Genomic DNA, 19,491 nt, shown 5'->3' with positions numbered 1-19,491 from the left:
ATATTTCTTTGTGTTTTTTGATCCAATGAGGTTTTTGAATATTCTGCTGGTCATTTGATTCTACCTGCTGCTCCTGCTGTTTTCAGCTTTAATGTCTCATTTTAATAAAACCATGAACTTAGCCAACCATAAAAAGGGCCTGGATAGAGTTCTCCCCCTTCTTTCCCCTTGTGATTTTTTTTTAACAGAAAGGGAAAAAATTCCATCTGCAGAATTACAGTCAAGAATGTTGTTCTCCTAGTATCATGTTCGTCCCACCAGGATAATTAGACAAACGGTATTAAGGTAGAAACAGTGGTGGACTGGTAGTTTGAACCTTGCAGGCTCTGGGGCCCACCCTATTTCTGGCACCTTTGGCTGGCTGTTGAAGGGTCTGCCTGGACAGAAGTTGCAAGGCTGCGCAGGTAGGAGCCTTGCATGGCTCTCTCCCTGCCTTCCCCCGGGGTCTTCTGGGTGGATCCGTGCATGCCTATCTCCCCACCCTCCCCCAGTTTCCACTGTGGTGGCCCCGGCTGCGATAGGGGAAGCCACACCAACCATGCCTGCATTGGGGGAGCTGCACCAGTGACAGAGGAAACTGTGCTGGGGCCAGGTGTGCAGGTGATGGAGAAAACCCCTCATCTTCTGCCATCCCCCAGTTTCTTCACTGTCTCCACCACTCACCTGGCTACTTGTCTCTTCGCCACCTCAATGGCAGTGGTAACTCCTCCCCCAGCCACCTACAGCTTTGCCACCTTAGGAGGAATGTAAGAGCTGGGTAGGTGCAGACAACGCTGCTGGTTTTGGAGGGAATTAAACCCTGCAGAGTATTTACCCCCCAGCATTTTGAGATTTTTCTGCAAACCTGGGGTATTCCTAGTGCGGGCCTGATATGGATTTAAATATCCGCAGATTTGCCCACACTCAAGAAATATGTAGATTATTTGTAGGCTGCCTATCTAACAAAGTGCTTGACGCGGGTCCATGGCAAAAACCCGGATAACTTCATAATCAGTGATACAAATACAGACTACCAATCCTATTAAAAAATTAATTTCTTTGTAAACAGGCTTTTAAAATTGAAACCAGCTAAAATCCAAAATACAACCACCTAAAAGCAATAGGAGATGAACACTCGGTTAAATGACATCTACCATTTGTCCCATGAATGTTTGTCTAGGACTCTCTATTAGTAGATGTTATGTTGGTCCTTCCAGAAAGCAAGAACATTTACTGTACCTTGGAAAGAAAATTATGCATTAGTACTTCTACATGTTTCTTACCCCATCTACAGAGTTTCATTTGCAAAGCTTATTGCATCAGAGAAGACTTTTAGTGTTCAATTAGGTTAATATGAGTTTCAGGTCATATTACTTCAGCTTTGGTAAGTTGGTACATTGAATTATGAATGAATTAGATTCCTTCAAAGGATTGAGTCTAGGGATTGAGTCACAGCTGCGTGCAACTGAAATTTTACTGCTGTATATATTAAGTGCGTATTAGTGTTTCTTTTTAAAAATATATTTTTTTATTTTCTTGATTTGATGTATCAACATATAAAACAATATCCAATGTTAAAAAAATACTAAAAAAATAATATTGCTAAATTAACAATAAATTGACTTCCCCCTCTCCCTCTTCCATTTGAAAATAAATTGTATAAACTTTTGCTGATGGAACTAATCCCAATACTATTTTAATTAACATATTCTTATCCTATCGTATTAGTGTTTCTTGAGCACAAAAAGGTGCATGCCTGTGATTTGGCTGTGAAGAATTCTGGCGAGATTGTAGTTTTATATGACACGGCATGCAGGTTTAGGGCAGAACAGATGGGGATGAAAATGCCACGTGATCAGTTACTCACTTTTTTTACACCTTGCCTGGGTGTAAAAAAAGTATATTGCTTACCTCAGATGATTCACACCCATTGTATAAAAAGGAGCATACCTAAACCTGTCTCTGAGGGAGTTACATTCAAAAGGCCAATTAACTCAATTCTTTAAGTTTTCTGGTGTGAACTATTTAACGGTTACTCTAATCCAAGCATTATAACACATATGGAAAGGATTTAGCACAGCAGGTCAATTTTGCAAGCAGGATTTCCATTTTGGGAACACATCTTGCTCATGGAAGTGTGGGTGAGAGATCCTACTCATGGGAATTGATCTGCAGTGTGAAGTGGGTTCCATTCTTATTTACACTGTTATGCTGTCTTCTGTACCTTGGCAAGGCCCACAGCACAGAAGCCTGTAAATACTGCCTAAAATTCACTTGGCTGGTCAGGTGGAATGGGCACACTCGCCTCTCTCTTCTCCTCTGGGAGCAAGTGCTTTCAGCAGCTGAGGCTGCGCCTAGTGTTTCCTCAGTCTACTCCACCCTGATTCCACCCAGAAATTAATGCCCATTCTGGGGTTCAACTGCTTCACAATATACATGTTAAAATAGATATATAGGTTATTAATAACTGATGCAAATCTTGGATTGCAGTGATTCCAGGGCAATCAGTGTTTATATTTAAGCGTTCCTTAGGAAGACCAAAATGCAAAGTTCAGGAAACACGAATATTGTCATTAACCAAAAAACAAAAACTAACAAGCAAAACAAAAATCAGACAATTATGTTAACAGCAGTTTTAGAAGTCCCAGTCTGCAACATACATTCCTCTTTAAAAACCTGCTTAAAAACTGCCATTACGGCGGTGCCATTGCAGAGAAAGTTGGTAATTCATAGCCTCTAAGCATGATATAAAAAAATGCTAATGTCCTTTCCCCCCCTGGACTTCTAGGTGGTTGCCGGATGACCATGTCCATATTTCCTGTACATAGTATAGATTCAATTCTGCATTAATTCCTGGTGAAATCTGATAACCACTTTGTGATGCTGCTTAAAAACCACCTGGGTGGAGGCTACAGATATTTGCCTACCTATGCCATGCAGTGAGCTGCACAGCAAATGTCGAAGCTGTCGTCATGCTGTAATTTGTTGCCTGATTCCATCTGAAGTCTGACTGTAAATCATAGGAAAGCTATGGGTGCCTTTCCCCACTCCTGTTATCGCATTTATTTATGGCGTTTGGGCCTGGTTGGTTTTCCAAAATAATTACCACTTGATGCAAAAACTAGTGTGTCTCACCAGTCAATTGGAAATTCTCATATCTACTTTTTGATTGTGGCAGCACAAACTATTCCTGCATGTGGAATCCTTTCTCATTAAAAGAGTGTTTCAAGAAGAGAAAATTGTGGTTGGCAGTAACGTATTACTTATTTAGCTTTCTTGTATTATTAATGAGAACGTGGGCCGTGGAAGCTTGGCAGGTGGCGACACAGAACAGCAGTGTCTTATTGTTCATATAACTGTCTCCAGTTCTTCTGAAGTAGATGCTCCAGGGGTATGTTTTTATTGCCCTTGACTCTGAAGAGCATTGACTACCACCCACTGTACTTGGTAATATTTTTTAGCTGACACGTTCTTCCAAAGAAAAGTAATTTAAAAACTTAAGTACAATTTACAGTGCAGTCCTGAAGGGGGAGGGCGAAAAGGGTTTGGATGCGGCGTGACCCCTGCCCCGCTGTAAGTGGCATTTACACCGGCTAATTGGGCATTATACCACTTACACTGGCGCTGGGGAGCCACATGGCAGTGCCACACATGGGCGCCGTTGCAGCCTCTGGACCAGCATATGTCCAGTGCTGGAGCTCGTGCCATTGCCCTTTTGCCCTGGGAACGCTCCCTTTTGCTGGCGTTGAGTTACGGCAGCAAAAGGTAGTGTAGCCTTGTGAAACTGCATAAAGCGGTTTCATGAGGCCAGGGTGATTTTCCTGATTGGTTTGTTTGCCGTGGCACAGCAGACGGATCAGGAAGCGGCCTGGCTGTGTTGTCCCCAGGTACACCGCTACTACCCACCTCTCAGGATTGCTCTGCCCAACTAATGGCAGTTGAGCGCTAACAAAAAAAAACATAGGTTGAACACTGGCAAAACTAGTAGGAATTGTACAGGTAGAAAAGCAATCAAAAATGTTTGTTTCTGCAGATTTCATAGTGACATTATTTGGTAGTGTAGGAAGCTAAGGACTGGTTCTTTATGTCCCCTGGAGTATAGATTTGGTAGATCATGGGAGCAGGTTTTGGGCTTGCACATGTCTTCTCTTGTTTTTGTAGACTGTCAAGTCCAGCCAGGTAGATCTGATGCCTGAGACACTGTATCTGAAACTCTGTTTTGCATGCCATGATGATTCTGGCAAATAATAATAACAGTGTAATTATAAAAGAACAATGAGAAGAAGGAGCACAGTTCCTCAAACATTGTCAGTAAAGGTCACACAGGTTCCTTCCACATATGGATGCAAAAATTTTCCTGCCCCATCCAGGGCAGTAGCAGCAAGCAGCATAGAAGTGGGTGGAAGTGGCATCCACCCCATCCTTGCACCACTTGCTGCTGCTACCAGCTCCACCTTACCTCTCCCTCTTTCCACCTGCGGCACGGGTGCGCAAGCACAGACCTGCCAGAGATTGTGCTGACCCCCGGGGCCTGGCAACCCTTTCTTTCCTCCATTTCCCATTAGCTGCTGAACTGTGTTGAACAGCTCAGCTGTGAAAAGAGAAAAGCCCTTTAAAGGGCCAAAAAGAAGGGAAGAAAATATAAAGTTTAGCTCTGCCCCCCCCTTTCCGTATTGGCTGTGGGTAGACCATGCTTCACCCTCAGCCACCCTGCAGTTCTTCCTTTGGGCCGGATCAAAGGAGGTTTTCCTTTGATTTGGCTTAAAGGGGAAAGTCCCTGGAGACCCATTAGTTGTACTCAGTGTGTGGTTGCCAGGGCTGGCTTGGGTAATTGCTGTCAAGAGCAGAATTTAGGGAGGGGAGGGAGCTCAGTGGGGATGTGATGCCATTGAGTCAGCCTTCTGAAGCTGCAAATTCATCCAGGGGAATTGATCTCTGTAGTATGGAGATCAGTTGTAATTCTGGGAGTGCGACAAGCTGCACCTTGAGGTCGATCACCCTAACTCAAGGAGCTTGACATGGTGTGGAAGCTTCCTGCATTCCAGGTGGGCAAAATACAAGCAGCTGCAGTGATATAATAGGTGTGCTTTAAAGCAGTTGTCCTGCTTATAGTAACACAAAGGGCTGCACAAGTTCTTGCCCAAGTGGAAGACCATATTTGAATTTAGTTCTACTTTCCTTGTCCAGTGGTGTAATACAAAATGTAGAACTGCCCCTTCATGCGTGGAAGCTGCCATCCATATACCAAAGGGCACCTTTGGAGCCAATCCATACTTTTTAGTGTGATTTCAAAACTCGGCAATGTGAAATAAATATGATTAAAGACAGGCTTTTCATGCAGGCTTGTATTCTAACAGACAAAAAGCGTAGAGAATCAGGGCACGACACAGAAGAAAATGAAGGCAAATGAGCCAGTGGGTAAAAGCTACAAATGAAAAATGTGTTTTCACAGCTGTTTAAAAACAATTTGTAGAGATGCCCTAATATCAGGAGGTAGAGGCATTGCAGAGATAAGGAATAACAAGACTAAAAGAAGGTGCAAAGGAGTGATAACTAACAGGTGAGATTTAGGTTTGATAGGAAATAAAATACCACCAGAATTAGCAAGAGCATAAATAGATAAGAGAATAGAAAGATGATAAGGAGCCATAGCATAAAGACATTTTTAAACTAAAAGTAGTTTAAATTGAATCCTGTGGGGAAATAGAAGCCAGTGTGGCATAGAAAGGAGAAGTATGAGTTCAGCAAGAAACAAGAAAAATTAAACAAGTTGCAGAGTGTGGGGAACTGTGTTCCATCTAACTATAGAAATAGTGTGGTTGTGGTAGGATTGTCAGGCTCATGTCTGCAAGCCCCAGGAGACTTTGCAGGGGTGAGGGATGGGTAAAAAAGACATAAAATGGGAAGACTGTTAAGGCATACCCAAATATTCCTGTTCCATTTTTTTTCCTGTAAGTGAAAGGCAAAAAACAAAACAAAACTGAAAGTATTTTCTTCAATATATGACTGTCTCAGAAAGGGTTCCATGTTGCCTTGGACATACTTAGAAATTGAATAAAACTTTGGGGGCTGGTGAACAGCACCCTAACCTCGTGTAGTTTTTACAGAGTATTACACTTAACCATGGTTCACAACCTACTACAATCAAAGTGTCTCTTTCATTTGATTTTAGTAAGCCTCTGTGTGGTGCCTGAATCATACATCATAGAGTTGGAAGGGGCCATACTGGCCATCTTGTCCAACCCCTGCTCAATGCAGGATCAGCCTAGAGCATCCCTGACAAGTGTTTGTCCAGCCTCTGCTTAAAGACTGCCAGTGAGGGGGAGCTCACCAATTCCCTAGAATGATTCCACTGTCGAACAACTCTTACTGTAATAATTTTTTGGTACCTATCCGTCTGCAATTTAAACCCATTATTACGAGTCCTATCCTCTGCTACCAACAGGAGCAGCTCCCTGCCCTCCTCTAAGTGACAGTCCGTCAAATATTTAAAGAGAGCAATCATGTTCCCCCCCACAACCTCGTCTTCTCCAGACTAAACATTCCCAGCTCCCTCAGCCTTTCCTCATAGGGCTTGGTCTCCAGGCCCCTGATCATCCTCATCGCTCTCCTCTGCACCCGCTCCATTCTGTCCACATCTTTTTTGAAGTGAGACCTCCAGAACTGCACACAATAATCTAGGTGTGGCCTGACCAATGCTGTGTACAGTGGAACTATGATATCTTGTGATTTGGATGTTATGCCTCTGTTGATGCACCCCAAGATTGCATTAGCATTTTTTGTTGCTGTGTCACACTGGCTGCTCATATTTAACTTATGGTCCACCTGTACCCCAAGATCTTGTTCACACACACTGCTACCCAAAAGTGTATCCCCCACCCAGTATGCTTGTCCCTCATTTTTGTTACCCAGATGCAGAACTTGGCACTTGTTCTTGTTGAATTGCATCTTGTTCACATCTGCCCACTTTTCCAGTGTGTTCTGATCTCATTGAATTCTCTCTGTCTTCTGGTGTGTTCGCTGCTCTTCCCAATTTGGTTTCATCTGCAAATTTAATGAATAGTTCCTCCACACCCTCATTCAGATAATTTATAAAAATATTGAAAAGTACCGGGCTTGAGCTTGCAAGAGCACTTGTTTTAGGAGAGTCCACCCTTCACTTGCTCCTTACCCTTCACTTGCTCCTTTCCCTTCCAGCAGTCTTGCCCATGGAATGATTCTCACCATGCCTCTGAGTTTATTAAAATCTGCCCTACCAACATCTAACAGACACGTGTGGCTATGAACATCCTTGGTCCCCTACGGCAAAAGGAATTCTAGGAGGTCATGGTCACTTCCCCCTAAAGTCCCCACCTCCTTCACCTCATTTACCATCTCTTGGCTGTTGGTCAATATTAAGTGGAGTATGGCTGAGTTCCTCGTAGCTACCTCCACCAGGCAGGTTAGGAACTTTAATGACTGTGGTCGCTTTGCAGAGTTTGTCTCCCAGCACACATCAGGGAAGCTGAAATCACCCATAACTACCAGCTCTTGTTGTTTGGATAGCATGTCAAGCTGCCCAAGGAGGGCAGCTTAAGGAGGGCAGCATCCACCTCCTCACCCTGGTCACAATACTGTTTGTCCTTCCTTCCCTTATCATCACCCAGATACTTTCCACTGGGCTGTCACCCTCCTCTTCTAGTATTTCTTGACAAGCAATCCCTCTCCTCACATACAACACCACTCCGCCACCTCTTCGACCATTTCGGTTATTCTTGAACAACTCATATCCATCCACTACTACATTCCATTCGTGGGAATTGTCCCACCAAGTTTCTGTAATGCCTACTAAATCATATCCCTCTGACTGCTGAAGCTCTTCCTTCTTATTGCCCGAGCTTTGGGCATTGGTATGTAGACACCTGAAGCCCCGCACCTTTGTCTCCTTTAGATCCCTCCCTCCCAGGTGGGCCTCTCCTGTTTGCTCGCCTTCATTTAAATCCCTACATGGTCATCTCCTTCCCCTTGTGGTATTCATTTAAAGCCCTCTTGATGAATCTCTCCAGGTTTCTTCCAAAAACATTCTTCTGTGACCTTGAAAGGTGAATTCCATCACGTGCTAGTAGGTTGTCATTCAGAAAACCTACCCCATGGACCCAGAACCCAAATCACTCCTGCCTGCACCACGAACACAGCCAGTGGTTCACCTCCGTTATCTTATGTTCCCAACACATTCCCCTTCCTCTGACAGGAAAGATTGAGGAGAACACCACCTATGCCCCCATTCCCTTCAGCTTCCTCCCGAGAGCTTCATAGTCAATCTTAATGTTTTCAATGGGGTTCATGGCTGTGTCGTTGGTTCCCACATGGACCATCACAAATGGGTAATGATCTTTAGGTTTGACCAGTTTTGGTATCTGCTCTACAACATCTTTAATTTTTGCCGCTGACAAGCAACACACCTTTTGGGCCATGGGGACAGGCCTGGACACATGATGTTCTCCCTCAGCAGGGAGTCACCGACAACCAACACTTTCGTTTTCTTTCCAATGCCTTTTCTTCATGTCCCCCTATTCTCCTCCCTCTGTCTTCCTTGTGTTTGTGATTCTTCTGCTGGCAGTGTTTCCGGCTCTGCTGCCACCCCAAGGGCCTGGAATCGATTCCTGAGTTATAATGGCACTGAGTGCCGTCTTGCTCAATGCCTTTGGGGGCGTGCTGCAGCGCTCTGAGGAGTCTTGTTAGGGCAGGCAACCACATTATTGTCCCCTTGAATTGTCTCCCTTGCCTTATGCAGGGCCTCCAGGCTTCTGTTAATAAAATCCTCCCCTTTGATGTCATGGAGAGTAGCAATCCTCTCCTCCAGTCTCCGAACCTTGTCTTCTAAGAGACCTATCAACTTACACTTGTGGCAGGTGAAGTCCATCTTGCCCTCAGGGAGAAAAATAAACATGGCACACTTCCTGCAGGTGACTGGAAATGGTTCATGAGCATCCATCATCACCCTTATAGTGAATTCTTTCACGCTAGAAATATCTTGGTCCGTTAATCTAACCTGAAACTAACAGAGCTAAACTGTCTACTAAAGGCAAAAGGGGTAACAAGAATATCAGTGTAAAATCTTCTTCTACTTATATGGTCTCCAGGCCAAGCGCCTCAGGGCAAGAGACCTTTAGCTCTCGCCCTTCAACTCGCACCAAAAGTTTGCACCTCTGGCGAGAGGAGCCTTGTAAATCAAAGGCTCACAGCCCACCTCTCAATCAGCGAACAGCAGAGGGCGGGCCAGCAATCCACGCCACTCAACAACAACTCTGACTCCTGCTCTGCCTCTCAGCCCAGCTTCCTCAGCTCTGAATATAGTTTCTTGCTCAGACGCAGCTCTCACTGAAGTCACTAGATATTCACACTAGGTTTTTCATCTGCGTGGCTTCTATGCAGTCCCAGGCCAGCCACGGATAAGATTTGTCAGCTTCTAGCAAAATCTAAAAAGAGAGTGCTCCCCCTCCCCTTGGGGCATGCAATCTCCCCGCCCACTGGTCACATGACCCAAGGGGGAGGGAGCACTCTTCCCTCCAGTTCTCTTTCTGCCGCCATGGAGAGAGAACGTGTTAGCTTCGTCTCTAGCCATGGAGCCCAAGAAAGCTCCACTTTTCAAAAAATGTACCTCTTGTGGTACCAAGATGGGGAAGACTGATCCTCACCTTGAATGTCTCCTTTGTTTGGGGGAAGGCCACATTCCTGCAACTTACAAAAGTTGCTCCAAACTCACCAACAAGGCCCTGAGGGTTCGGTCGACTCGCCTGCTCTCTCACCTCTACAAAGAGTCTCTGCGTCCGTGGGGTCAATCTGCTGAGCCTGGTACTTTGACCAGTAAGCCACAGTCCGAAGCGGGACCCCCAACAAAGAAACCCAAGAAGGGTGGCCCTTGTATGAAGCCCTCATCGGTCATTGTTCATCTGGCAAAGTTTACTGCTCCGGATTCCCAAGATGGCTGTGGCCACGGCTCTTCGCGCCATGCTTCCCGCTCCAGATCACCTCGGCGCCGATTGCCTTCGCGTTCGCCAAAGTCTCTTCAACGCCGATCACCCTTGTCATCTCGACGCCGATCTCAGGCCAAGTCGTCTCATCCTTCGGCGTCAATCACCTCCGAAGTAGCTGCACACCAGCCCATTACTATCGATTCGCCTCCTCATTCCCTGGCTACCCCCTCAATTCCGTGTCCGAGCAGGGCCCAGGAAGACTCGGCTGAGTTCAAACAGCACCTCCTTCATCTCTACAAAGATGTGCCTCCGGTGCTTACAAAGTCCCCACAGCCTGGTGATAAGGGGCCTCAGCCAGAATCCGCAGAGCTCCAGGAAGGTGCCATTCAGCCACCCCCTCCTGTGAGCACCCAACGAGACTCTCAACGGTCAGTCGAAAAGACCCAAGTAGAGTCGCCGAAAGGTTCGTCCCATCTCGAACCCGGCCAACGGCCTCGGCGTCGATCAACTTCTCGATGCCACTCTCGAAGTCCGGCTTCATCCAAATCCAGTTGGCGTTGGTCTACTTCGCGCCGTCGCCGCACTACCCATCGGAGCCGATCCTCTTCTTGACGTCGTTCCGCCCGTCAGAGTCGATCTGTCTCCCTCAGACGCCGGTCGTCCTCTCGTCGGAGCCGATCTACTCGTCAGAGCCGTTCTTCTTGTCGGAGCTAATCCTCGCGTCGGAGCCATTCGTCTCATCGGAGCCGATCCTATCGTCAAAGCCAATCCCCTCAAATTTCCGTCCTTCCTGATGACCAGCGTCCTTCGGCAGTAGCCATTCAGTCAGAAGGTATATCTTTAGCAAGACAACAGCTCACGGCGGCACGCCACATGGCGGATTCGTCCAGTAAAGCCATTGCGTCCACCATAGTTATTCGCAGACACGCTTGGCTACGTCAATCTGCGCTCCCCTATGATACTAGATCTTGTATCGAGGACCTTCCGTTTGAAGGGACGTCCTTGTTCAGCGACCAAACGGATACCTTCCTGGATTGCTTGAAAAAGAATAAAACAAATGCAAAGTCTCTAGGGATTACCCCTCAGGCGCCCGACTTTAAGCGGTGTTACTTTGTCTAGCAAGCCAACCAGTCTTCCCGCCCATACCATTGTCAGGGTTCTTTCACACAACCGTCATTTCATCCATCCTTTCCTCGCCCTCAAAACAAAAGGAAGTTCCAAAACAAACCTAGGGGTCCGCAAAGGCCCCAGAGGGTCTCCGGCCTGTTTTAATAAGCCAAAACAGGCATGACTAGATGTGTCCGTTTGCTTTCTTGATCGTCTGTCTGCTTTTTTCCATGCTTGGTTTTCGATTACCAACGATGTCTGGGTTCTGAAAATAATAAATGTCGGTTACTTCATAGAGTTTGATATGTTACCTCCATATAGATGGTTGGGCCGCGCTCCAACACCGGCCCCTGAATTACTTGTTCAAGAGGTTGACAGTCTCCTTTCCAAGGGGGCTATTGCAGAGGTTCCATCTTCCGACCAGAACCGCGGGTTTTACTCCCGCTTTTTTCTTGTGGATAAAAAGGGGGGAAGAACCCTATCCTGGATCTCCAGGACCTTAATGCCTTTATTAGGACCAGAAAATTCCGTATGCTCATGCTCCCAGAAGTGCTTCCCCTCCTGGACAGGCATATGTGGTTCGTAGTGCTGGATCTCCGCGATGCTTACTTCCACATCGCGATTCACAGAGTGTCACCAATACCTGAGATTTGAATGTAACGGGAAATGTTACCAGTACAATGTGTTACCATTCGGGTTGTCTACGGCCCCCAGGACCTTTACAAAGTGCCTTGCGATTGTGGTGGCTCACCTTGCCCCGAAGGGTTGTGTAATATTTCCCTACCTCAACAATTGGTTAATTGTGGGTCCATCTCAGTCAGAGTTGGCCACTCAAGTCGATGTAGTCCTTTCAGTCCTTAACAACCTGGTTCTTTTAGTTAATTTCTCCAAGTCCAAACTTGTCCCTGTACAAGTACAGACCTTCATTGGAGCGCGTTTGGATGCTGAGCAAGCCAGGGTCTTCCTCCCTGTACAAAGAGGTCACGCCATTCAAAAACTGGTGGCTAGGTTCACTAGGAAACGTTTTCAAACAGCCTATCATATACAACAGTTGTTAGGCCTCATGGCCTCTACCACGGCTGTGGTAGAGTATGCATGCCTCCGTATGCACCGCTCCAAAATTGGTTCCTCCGGGCATTTAGGCTCAATGTAGATCCCCAGCACAAACGCCTATCTATCCCCAGATACGTCATTTCCTCCCTACAATGGTGGGCACATGATGTCAATATCCTCTCAGGCATCCCCTTTCATTGTCCTTACCCTGAGAGGCACCTGTTCACAAATGCTTCCCTTTCTGGATGGGGGGGCTCATTGTGGTAACCTTATGTCATGGGGTACATGGTCGCACCTAGAATCCCGGTTGCACATAAATTTATTAGAACTTCGTGCCATCTGTCTCGCTCTATCTTCATTCACAGGGCACCTGGATGGACATCACATTCAGATCGCTACGGACAGCTCCACCGCCCAGTATTATATAAACAAGCAGGGCAGCACAGGGCAGCACAGGCTCTCCAAAGAGGCCAGCGACATTTGGGAATGGGCCATAGCTCACCACGCTACTCTCGTAGCGATTCACATCGCAGGCAAGAGCAACACGTTAGCAGACGCTCTGAGTCGCCTTCCCAATCAGACGCATGAGCTCACCTTGAGCAATGACTGTCTCCACCAAATATTCCGACAGTGGGGTTACCCGCAAATAGACCTCTTTGCCACACATCTCAACTCCGTGTGTCACAGGTTTTATTCGTGGGCGGGAGCCAGCCTGGGCTCACTGGGGGATGCCTTGCAAGCAATTTGGAACGGGGCTCTCTTTTATCTCTTTCCCCCATTCCCTCTACTTCACAAGGTCCTGGCCACATTGAACCACGACAAGACAGATGCCATCATTGACACTCCGTTTTGGCCCAGGAGGTCATGGTTCACAGTGCTCATGTCACTTGCGCAAGGGAGCTACATCCTTCTTCCGAAGGATCCCTCCCACTTCCCCCCAGACCTACAACTCGCTGCCTGGAGGGTGTGGCCCCAGGGCAGTGGTCTGACAGGGTAGCTAGGGTTTTACTACACTCCCTGAAGTCCTCCACACGGCGGTCCTGTGATGCTAAATGGAGACATTTTTCTAATTGGGCTAAGGTCAAAGATGTTTCGCCAATTACTTGCCCGTTATCTACTGTGTTTGATTATCTGTTAACCCTCAAAGATGAAGGTTTATCTAATTCATCCATTAAAGTTTATTTAGCCGCTATTTCGGCTTTTCACCCGGATATCGACTCCTTTTCAGTTTTTTCTCATCTCCTTTCCAAAAAGTTTTTGAGAGGCCTCACTAATTTATATCCTCCCGTCACTCCTCCCGTTCCTCAGTGGAGTCTCTCCTTAGTCCTCTCACAGCTCATGAGACCTCCGTTTGAGCCATTAGCCACCTGCGAACTGGCTCTACTTTCATTTAAGGTGGCCTTTTTGGTCGCAGTCATCTCGACAAGGAGATTAGGCTACTTATCGGCGCTCTCACATTCCCCTCTTTATACTAAGTTCCACTCGGATAGGGTGGTACTGAAGCCAAAGATATCCTTTTTACCTAAGGTCGTATCGGCCTTCCACCTTACACAGGACATTGTCCTCCCTGTTTTTTCCCCTCACCCATCATCAGATGCTGATAGGGCGCTACACTCCCTCGATGTCCGAAGAGCCCTCTTTTTTTGCATTAAGAGGTCTCAACTTTCGTAAGGACGATAACCTTTTTGTTTGCTTCAGGGGACATCGTAAAGGTCCTCAAACCCTCTCGAGGTGGATCACGTCAACCATTAAACTGGCCTATGATCTTGCTCACCAGGAATGCCCTCCTATGATTAAAGCGTACTCTACCAGAGCGTATGCAGCTTCCATTGCCTTTTCTTCCAAGATAGATCTCCAGGACATCTGTAAGGCTGCCACGCCCTCCACGTTTATGAAACACTACGCTATGGATGTGGACTCAGCGAGAGATGCAGCTGTGGGACGTGCCGTACTGCAGTCTTTGTTTCGGTGACTGTTCCACACCCACTGTCCTGGTAAGCGAGCTTGCTGCTCTCCCAATGTGGGACTGCATAGAAGCCACGCAGATGAAAAACAGAGTTTCACTTACCTGTAACTGTTGTTCATCTGGTGGATCTTCTATGCAGGCACACATCCCTCCCTCCTTCCCCGCTGTGGGACCTTTCCGCTAGACTAGTGGTTGGTTCCGTGGCGGCTGGTTAGCGAACTAGAGGGAAGAGTGCTCCCTCCCCCTTGGGTCATGTGACTGATGGGCGGGGAGATTGCATGCCCCAAGGGGAGGGGGAGCACTCTCTTTTTAGATTTTGCTAGAAGCTGACAAATCTTATCCGTGGCTGGTCTGCGCAGTCCCAATGTGTGCCTGCATAGAAGATCCACCAGATGAGCAACAGTTACAGGTAAGTGAAACTCTGTTTTTCCTTTCATTTATCAAGGTGTGTGGAGACAATTTTAATTTCCCCTTGGTTTCAGTGAGCGGGTACCTGAAATTGTAAAGCTGTAATATTTATAAAGTTAATTGTGGATGATAATTGTAATGGCTGTGTGTAAAGATTTGAGGCTCATTTTTATGACAGTGTTTTGAAAACTCTCGAACACAGTCAACATATGCCTTTCAGAATGCTGTTGCTTTCAAGCATTTCTTATCAGCTCTTTAAAAATAATATGATTGCTATTTTTGTTGGTGGTACTTGCAATGCTTGAATAATAATATTTTTTAACAGTCTTTTATCCTGTTCAGATACATTTGGGATGTCAGCAGTTAATAGTTTGGGCCCGAACTACCTTAAGGACCATCCTGTGCAACTAGTCAATGTGTATCCTAAGTAAATCAGAAGGTTTTCCAAGATTGGTTCTTGTAGGTTATCCGGGCTGTGTAACCGTGGTCTTGGAATTTTCTTTCCTGACATTTCGCCAGCAACTGTGGCATGCATCTTCAGAGTAGTAACACTGAAGGACAGTGTCTCTGTCCTTCAGTGTTACTACTCTGAAGATGCCTGCCACAGTTGCTGGCGAAACGTCAGGAAAGAAAATTCCAAGACCACGGTTACACAGCCCGGATAACCTACAAGAACCAATGAACTCTGACCGTGAAAGCCTTCGACAATATTTTCCAAGATTGTCTGTGAACAGAGTTGCCAGGCATGACCCGGCAACCAGCAGGAGTCTAGGAGGGCGGACACATGGAGGGCGTTGGTAAAACTGTAGTTTCCAGCAATTCCTAGAGGGAACTGATGTCCCTTCCAATTTTTCCCTGAAAGTGAGCTCAAGCTGTCAGCCCAACTGCGATTTTTGTGTGTGTTTCTCCCAGTTCTGCTCCAAGTGGCAGCGGAAAGAGAAAGTTGCCAGCAAGAGGTTTCCCACCATAGCTATCTGTGAAATAAACATGAAGAAGGTTGTTCTTTCATTGTGTGGGAACTAGCAATGCACTCTCTAAACAGAGATATGCCCGTTTGTTATGGGGATACTGCAGGTTCCCAACACTCAATTCACTATATTTTGTCACTTAGAACCATTGTGAGGTGCCCACCTCCCCAAGTCAACACACCTATTGCTGTGGCAAGGGCTGAGTTACATGAATGTCACAATATGAAGAAATGTTGTTATGCGAATGACATTTCTGGAGTGCTCACTGTGTTGCTTTGTGGCTGTTTTAGGAATCTTCACTTGAAAATCCTTAATATTATTTAATTTTCCTTGCTGAGTACGCACGTCCCTTCTGTGTAAATCCACATGTAGAGCATCCAGCCAATCTCCTGTAACAACAGCAATGAATGCCAACAGCATTATGGCTATCTCCCAACAGCAAGTCTATCCATTATAGTAGGGACAGGATAGAACATTACAGGCAGTGGATAAAATTGTCTGCAGAACAACCCAAAATTCCATTTCATTGCCAATAGTTCTGTATTTTATCTGCATGTAATATGCTTGCAAAATTACTAGGATTTTTTGCTCTTCACTTCTGTTTTAAAATGGTACCTGGGTGAACTCTCACAGTGGAGGTGATCTTCCTTTAAGGCCTCTAAGGCCCAACCAGTTCTTGCACCCAGGTACAAAACATTTCATATAAAGAGATGGCAAATATAGTAACCTTGCAGTTGTATGGATACACGCGGACTAAATCTTAAATATGAGAAACATACAGACATTTTTTTAAAAAAAATGTGTTTCTGAAAATCCTACTACGGCATGTTCAGTGTTCTCAGTGCCTAAGTTCTGAATCTTATGTCATGCTTTTAGTGATCATGTGAGGTGGTTGTTAGTCACATCTGTTCAGCCTCTTAGATACCTGCCAGATACTTGGAAAGTCTTCTTTCCTAACTTTCTTCTTTGTGTTTCAGGAGTCCTCCGGGGGACAACCTTGGATGCTAAATCAGCAGTACTCGTTCAGCCATGGTTGGTTCAACATTGAAAGCTGTCCCACTGTCTTTGCCGAGCCTCTTCCTTCTCACTTTTCACCTCTCTGCATCGCAGAATGTTTTTGACTACTCTGAAGATGAGCAGCAGTGTTCAAGAAAAGAACACCCTGTGATTTCTTTTGAAGGTGGGAGACCTTTCCTTTTAATGCCTCTGACCTAGGTCAACAAGAAGCAGCTTAGTTCTCGTCTGAGTGCCACATTAAGTAGTCTCTTGTGTTATTCTTCTCTTAGCTTAATTTTCTAATGAGGTACAGAGGGTGCTGCTTGTTTGACATATTCTCTGCACCTTCCTTGAGGACACAAAATCTGAACTGAAGTTTCCATGAAGCATCTGAACTTCCATAACAAACTCCCAGGGGATTACATTACCCAGGAAAACATTCTACCAAGGAAAACATTCTAGGTGGCACTCTTGCCCTAGTAAGGTTTTAGGGTTTCTGTCACAGTGCCTCACCGTGATTCCACTTCCCCACATTACATATGAAGAAAGTGCGTGTGAACCAGCTCTTGGTTAAAAACTATCGATACTGCTATTGTTGATGAATTTGTTTAATTCTGTAATAGAATCTAGTTATGCTGCTTTTTTGAAAAAAATACTGTGACTGGCATGAATAATGAAATATAAATACACCTTATATCTTTATTTACATCATTTACAGCCCACCTTTCTTGCTGGTAAAAATGCAGCAAGAACAGTACAGTACATCGAACCAACAAAATTAGAGAATGCATGTATGCAGCCAATAAAACAGCATTATGAGGTTGGGGAACGATGCTGTGAAGCATTATATTACATACAGCAGTAATAAAGCTGGGTTAAAGCAGGATTACAGAACGAGAGGACAATTTAAAAAAGAATAATAAATGCAATGAAGACTACCTTAAACATCACAGGCATTAACTAATTTAACTACAGATTTATTCATTTTATCAGAGTGCCCCCTCTCGAACAGCTCCATTCTGTGTATTCTGTGGAATCACAGAAGTGTGGCGGCCTACATGACCTCATCAGGCAGACCATTCCACTAGATGGGGGTCCCAACAGTATGCCCAGGTATGAGCAGCTTACCCATTTGCAGGGTGGCACATTCAGAAGGTTCTGCTCTGATAAGGAGAGCTGCCTCAGAAGAGTATACTTGGAGGGGCAGTCTTATGCAGATCCTGAGCCATGAAGGATTTTCTAGGTGATAACTAGTACCTTGAATTGTATCTGGAAACTTATCAGTAACCAATGTAGTGTCTGCAGAACAGGTGTAACAAGTAGGAACCCACAAGGACTTGCGGAGGGGATCTCATTCCTCCTCCCTCACCATTTCTTCTCTCCCTTTCCTGAAAGCCCCCATACCCTCTCCCCTTTTCCTACCTACCTCCTTCTCTCCTTATCACTCACTAGCCCATCTACCTTTCTCTGCCCCCCCCCCCCGTCTTCACTTTCCCCTCCTTCACCACTCCTGGCTGCCTCTACCCAGGAAAACTATTACAGTTGGATGGTGCTAGTTGCACAGAGGGGAACCTGCAAAGGACTTGTGAGGGGCACCTCGTCTCCCCCCGTATCACTTTTCCCACACTGTTTCCTTGTTCCCTCCTCCTGGCAACTGCCGTATCCTCACCCTTCTCTGCTTTCTTCTCTCCTTCCCATCCACATACCAGCCTAACTTTTATTTGCTCCCCCTCAGCTATATTTATTATTTATTTACTTCATTTCTACTCCCAGCTTTTTGCACAATGGGGACCTAAAGCACTTTACTTCATTCTCTCCATTTTATCCTCAGAACAAACCTGTGAGCAGAGGCAGTCTGGGAGTGAAAAACTCTGGAAAAGCCCCCCTCCATTCCACCCTGGCCCCTTCCCCTGGAGGGACAGAGGAAGAGACAGTTTTCTTGACCATTTGGCTGGGTGCTGCTTTCCTTTCCTCATACATGGCTGGAGTTAGCTGGGCACCGTCTCACCCTCAGCTCGTGCCTTGGGTGAATTGGATGCTGCCTCCTCCTTGTCTCACCTCAGTCAGGCCGGGCATTGCCTCCCCCTCAACTTGACATGGGCTGGGAGGGGCCCTTGCATCTCACCACAGATGGACTGGTTTCCCCCTTGCCTCAGGCAGACCAGATGCCACCTCCACTGCCTTGCATTGGGTTCAGGTAGGCCAGGCTTAGCCTATCTATCACAGAGCTGGCCCAGGCCAGGCGGAGGCCATCAGCCCACTGGGAGACATCTTAATGGCCAGTTCCCCCTGCCTGTGTGTGTGTGAGAATGTGGAACTGACTCCCCTTTGAACCACACAAGTAGCATTTAGCTGAAGAGCTTCACTGGAGTTAGATAGGATTGCACAATGGTTGGAAGTAGGTACATTAAGACTGCAAAATGATTGAAGTAGGTACGTTGTGGCCTTTGGCCACAAACAATAAACTTTATCAGTGTGTGTAACTGGCCCAAGGTCATCCATTGAGTTTCCAGAGCAGAATGGGGATTTGATGTCCTAGTCTGAAACTCTAACTACTACACCACACTGGCTTTTGTGCGGTGACTGCTGTTGAACATCAGAAAGCAGTCAAACCTCATGCAAGTCATGAGGAATCAAGTCTGGGCCTGGCCCCAATGAGTCTTCCTTCAAAGGCCAAAACAGCCCTAGAAAGGGCCCTACCCCATCCCTCTGCCTTTTATTGGCAGAAAGCAAGCCTTTTGTGGTTGCCTAGCAATACCTACTGAGTACGTCCATTTCTTAAAGCTACAGGTGCTCTTTTTATCATTTGAGGTTTTTTAATCCCCCAAGGTTTTTTGTTTGCTTGTTTATTTTGCTTTTATGGTTTCCAATTTTTTTGCAAACCTCAGAGATTTTTTCAGGTTTGTAGAAAGACCTGTTTCTATTCACAGGTCCAGTCTCCCTGTTGAAGAATCCTTGGATTTAGCTGGGTTCACCATTAGAACATTAGAATTTATGATGATGGTGACAAGATATATACATACTCCACCTAGTTCTTGGTTCTTATTCAAATGAAGAG

The 19,491-nt window shown here is 45.9% G+C and overlaps 1 protein-coding gene across 2 annotated transcripts in view; it reads left to right on the top strand.

Moving 5' to 3' along the window:
- SEMA5B (semaphorin 5B) overlaps positions 1 to 19,491 on the top strand; it is a 347,995-nt gene that overhangs the window by 109,696 nt on the left and 218,808 nt on the right. For both annotated transcript variants that reach the window (XM_056861450.1, XM_056861451.1), the window contains exon 2: positions 16,415 to 16,617. In XM_056861450.1, the coding sequence (XP_056717428.1) occupies positions 16,467 to 16,617 (151 nt within the window). In that variant the 5' untranslated portion in view covers positions 16,415 to 16,466. The remainder of the gene's footprint in view (positions 1 to 16,414; positions 16,618 to 19,491) is intronic.

This window comes from Euleptes europaea, chromosome 15 (assembly GCF_029931775.1).
Source record: "Euleptes europaea isolate rEulEur1 chromosome 15, rEulEur1.hap1, whole genome shotgun sequence".
Taxonomy (NCBI): domain Eukaryota; kingdom Metazoa; phylum Chordata; class Lepidosauria; order Squamata; family Sphaerodactylidae; genus Euleptes; species Euleptes europaea.
Note: the sequence above shows the minus strand (reverse complement) of the source record. Positions and strands in the feature narration are given on the sequence as shown.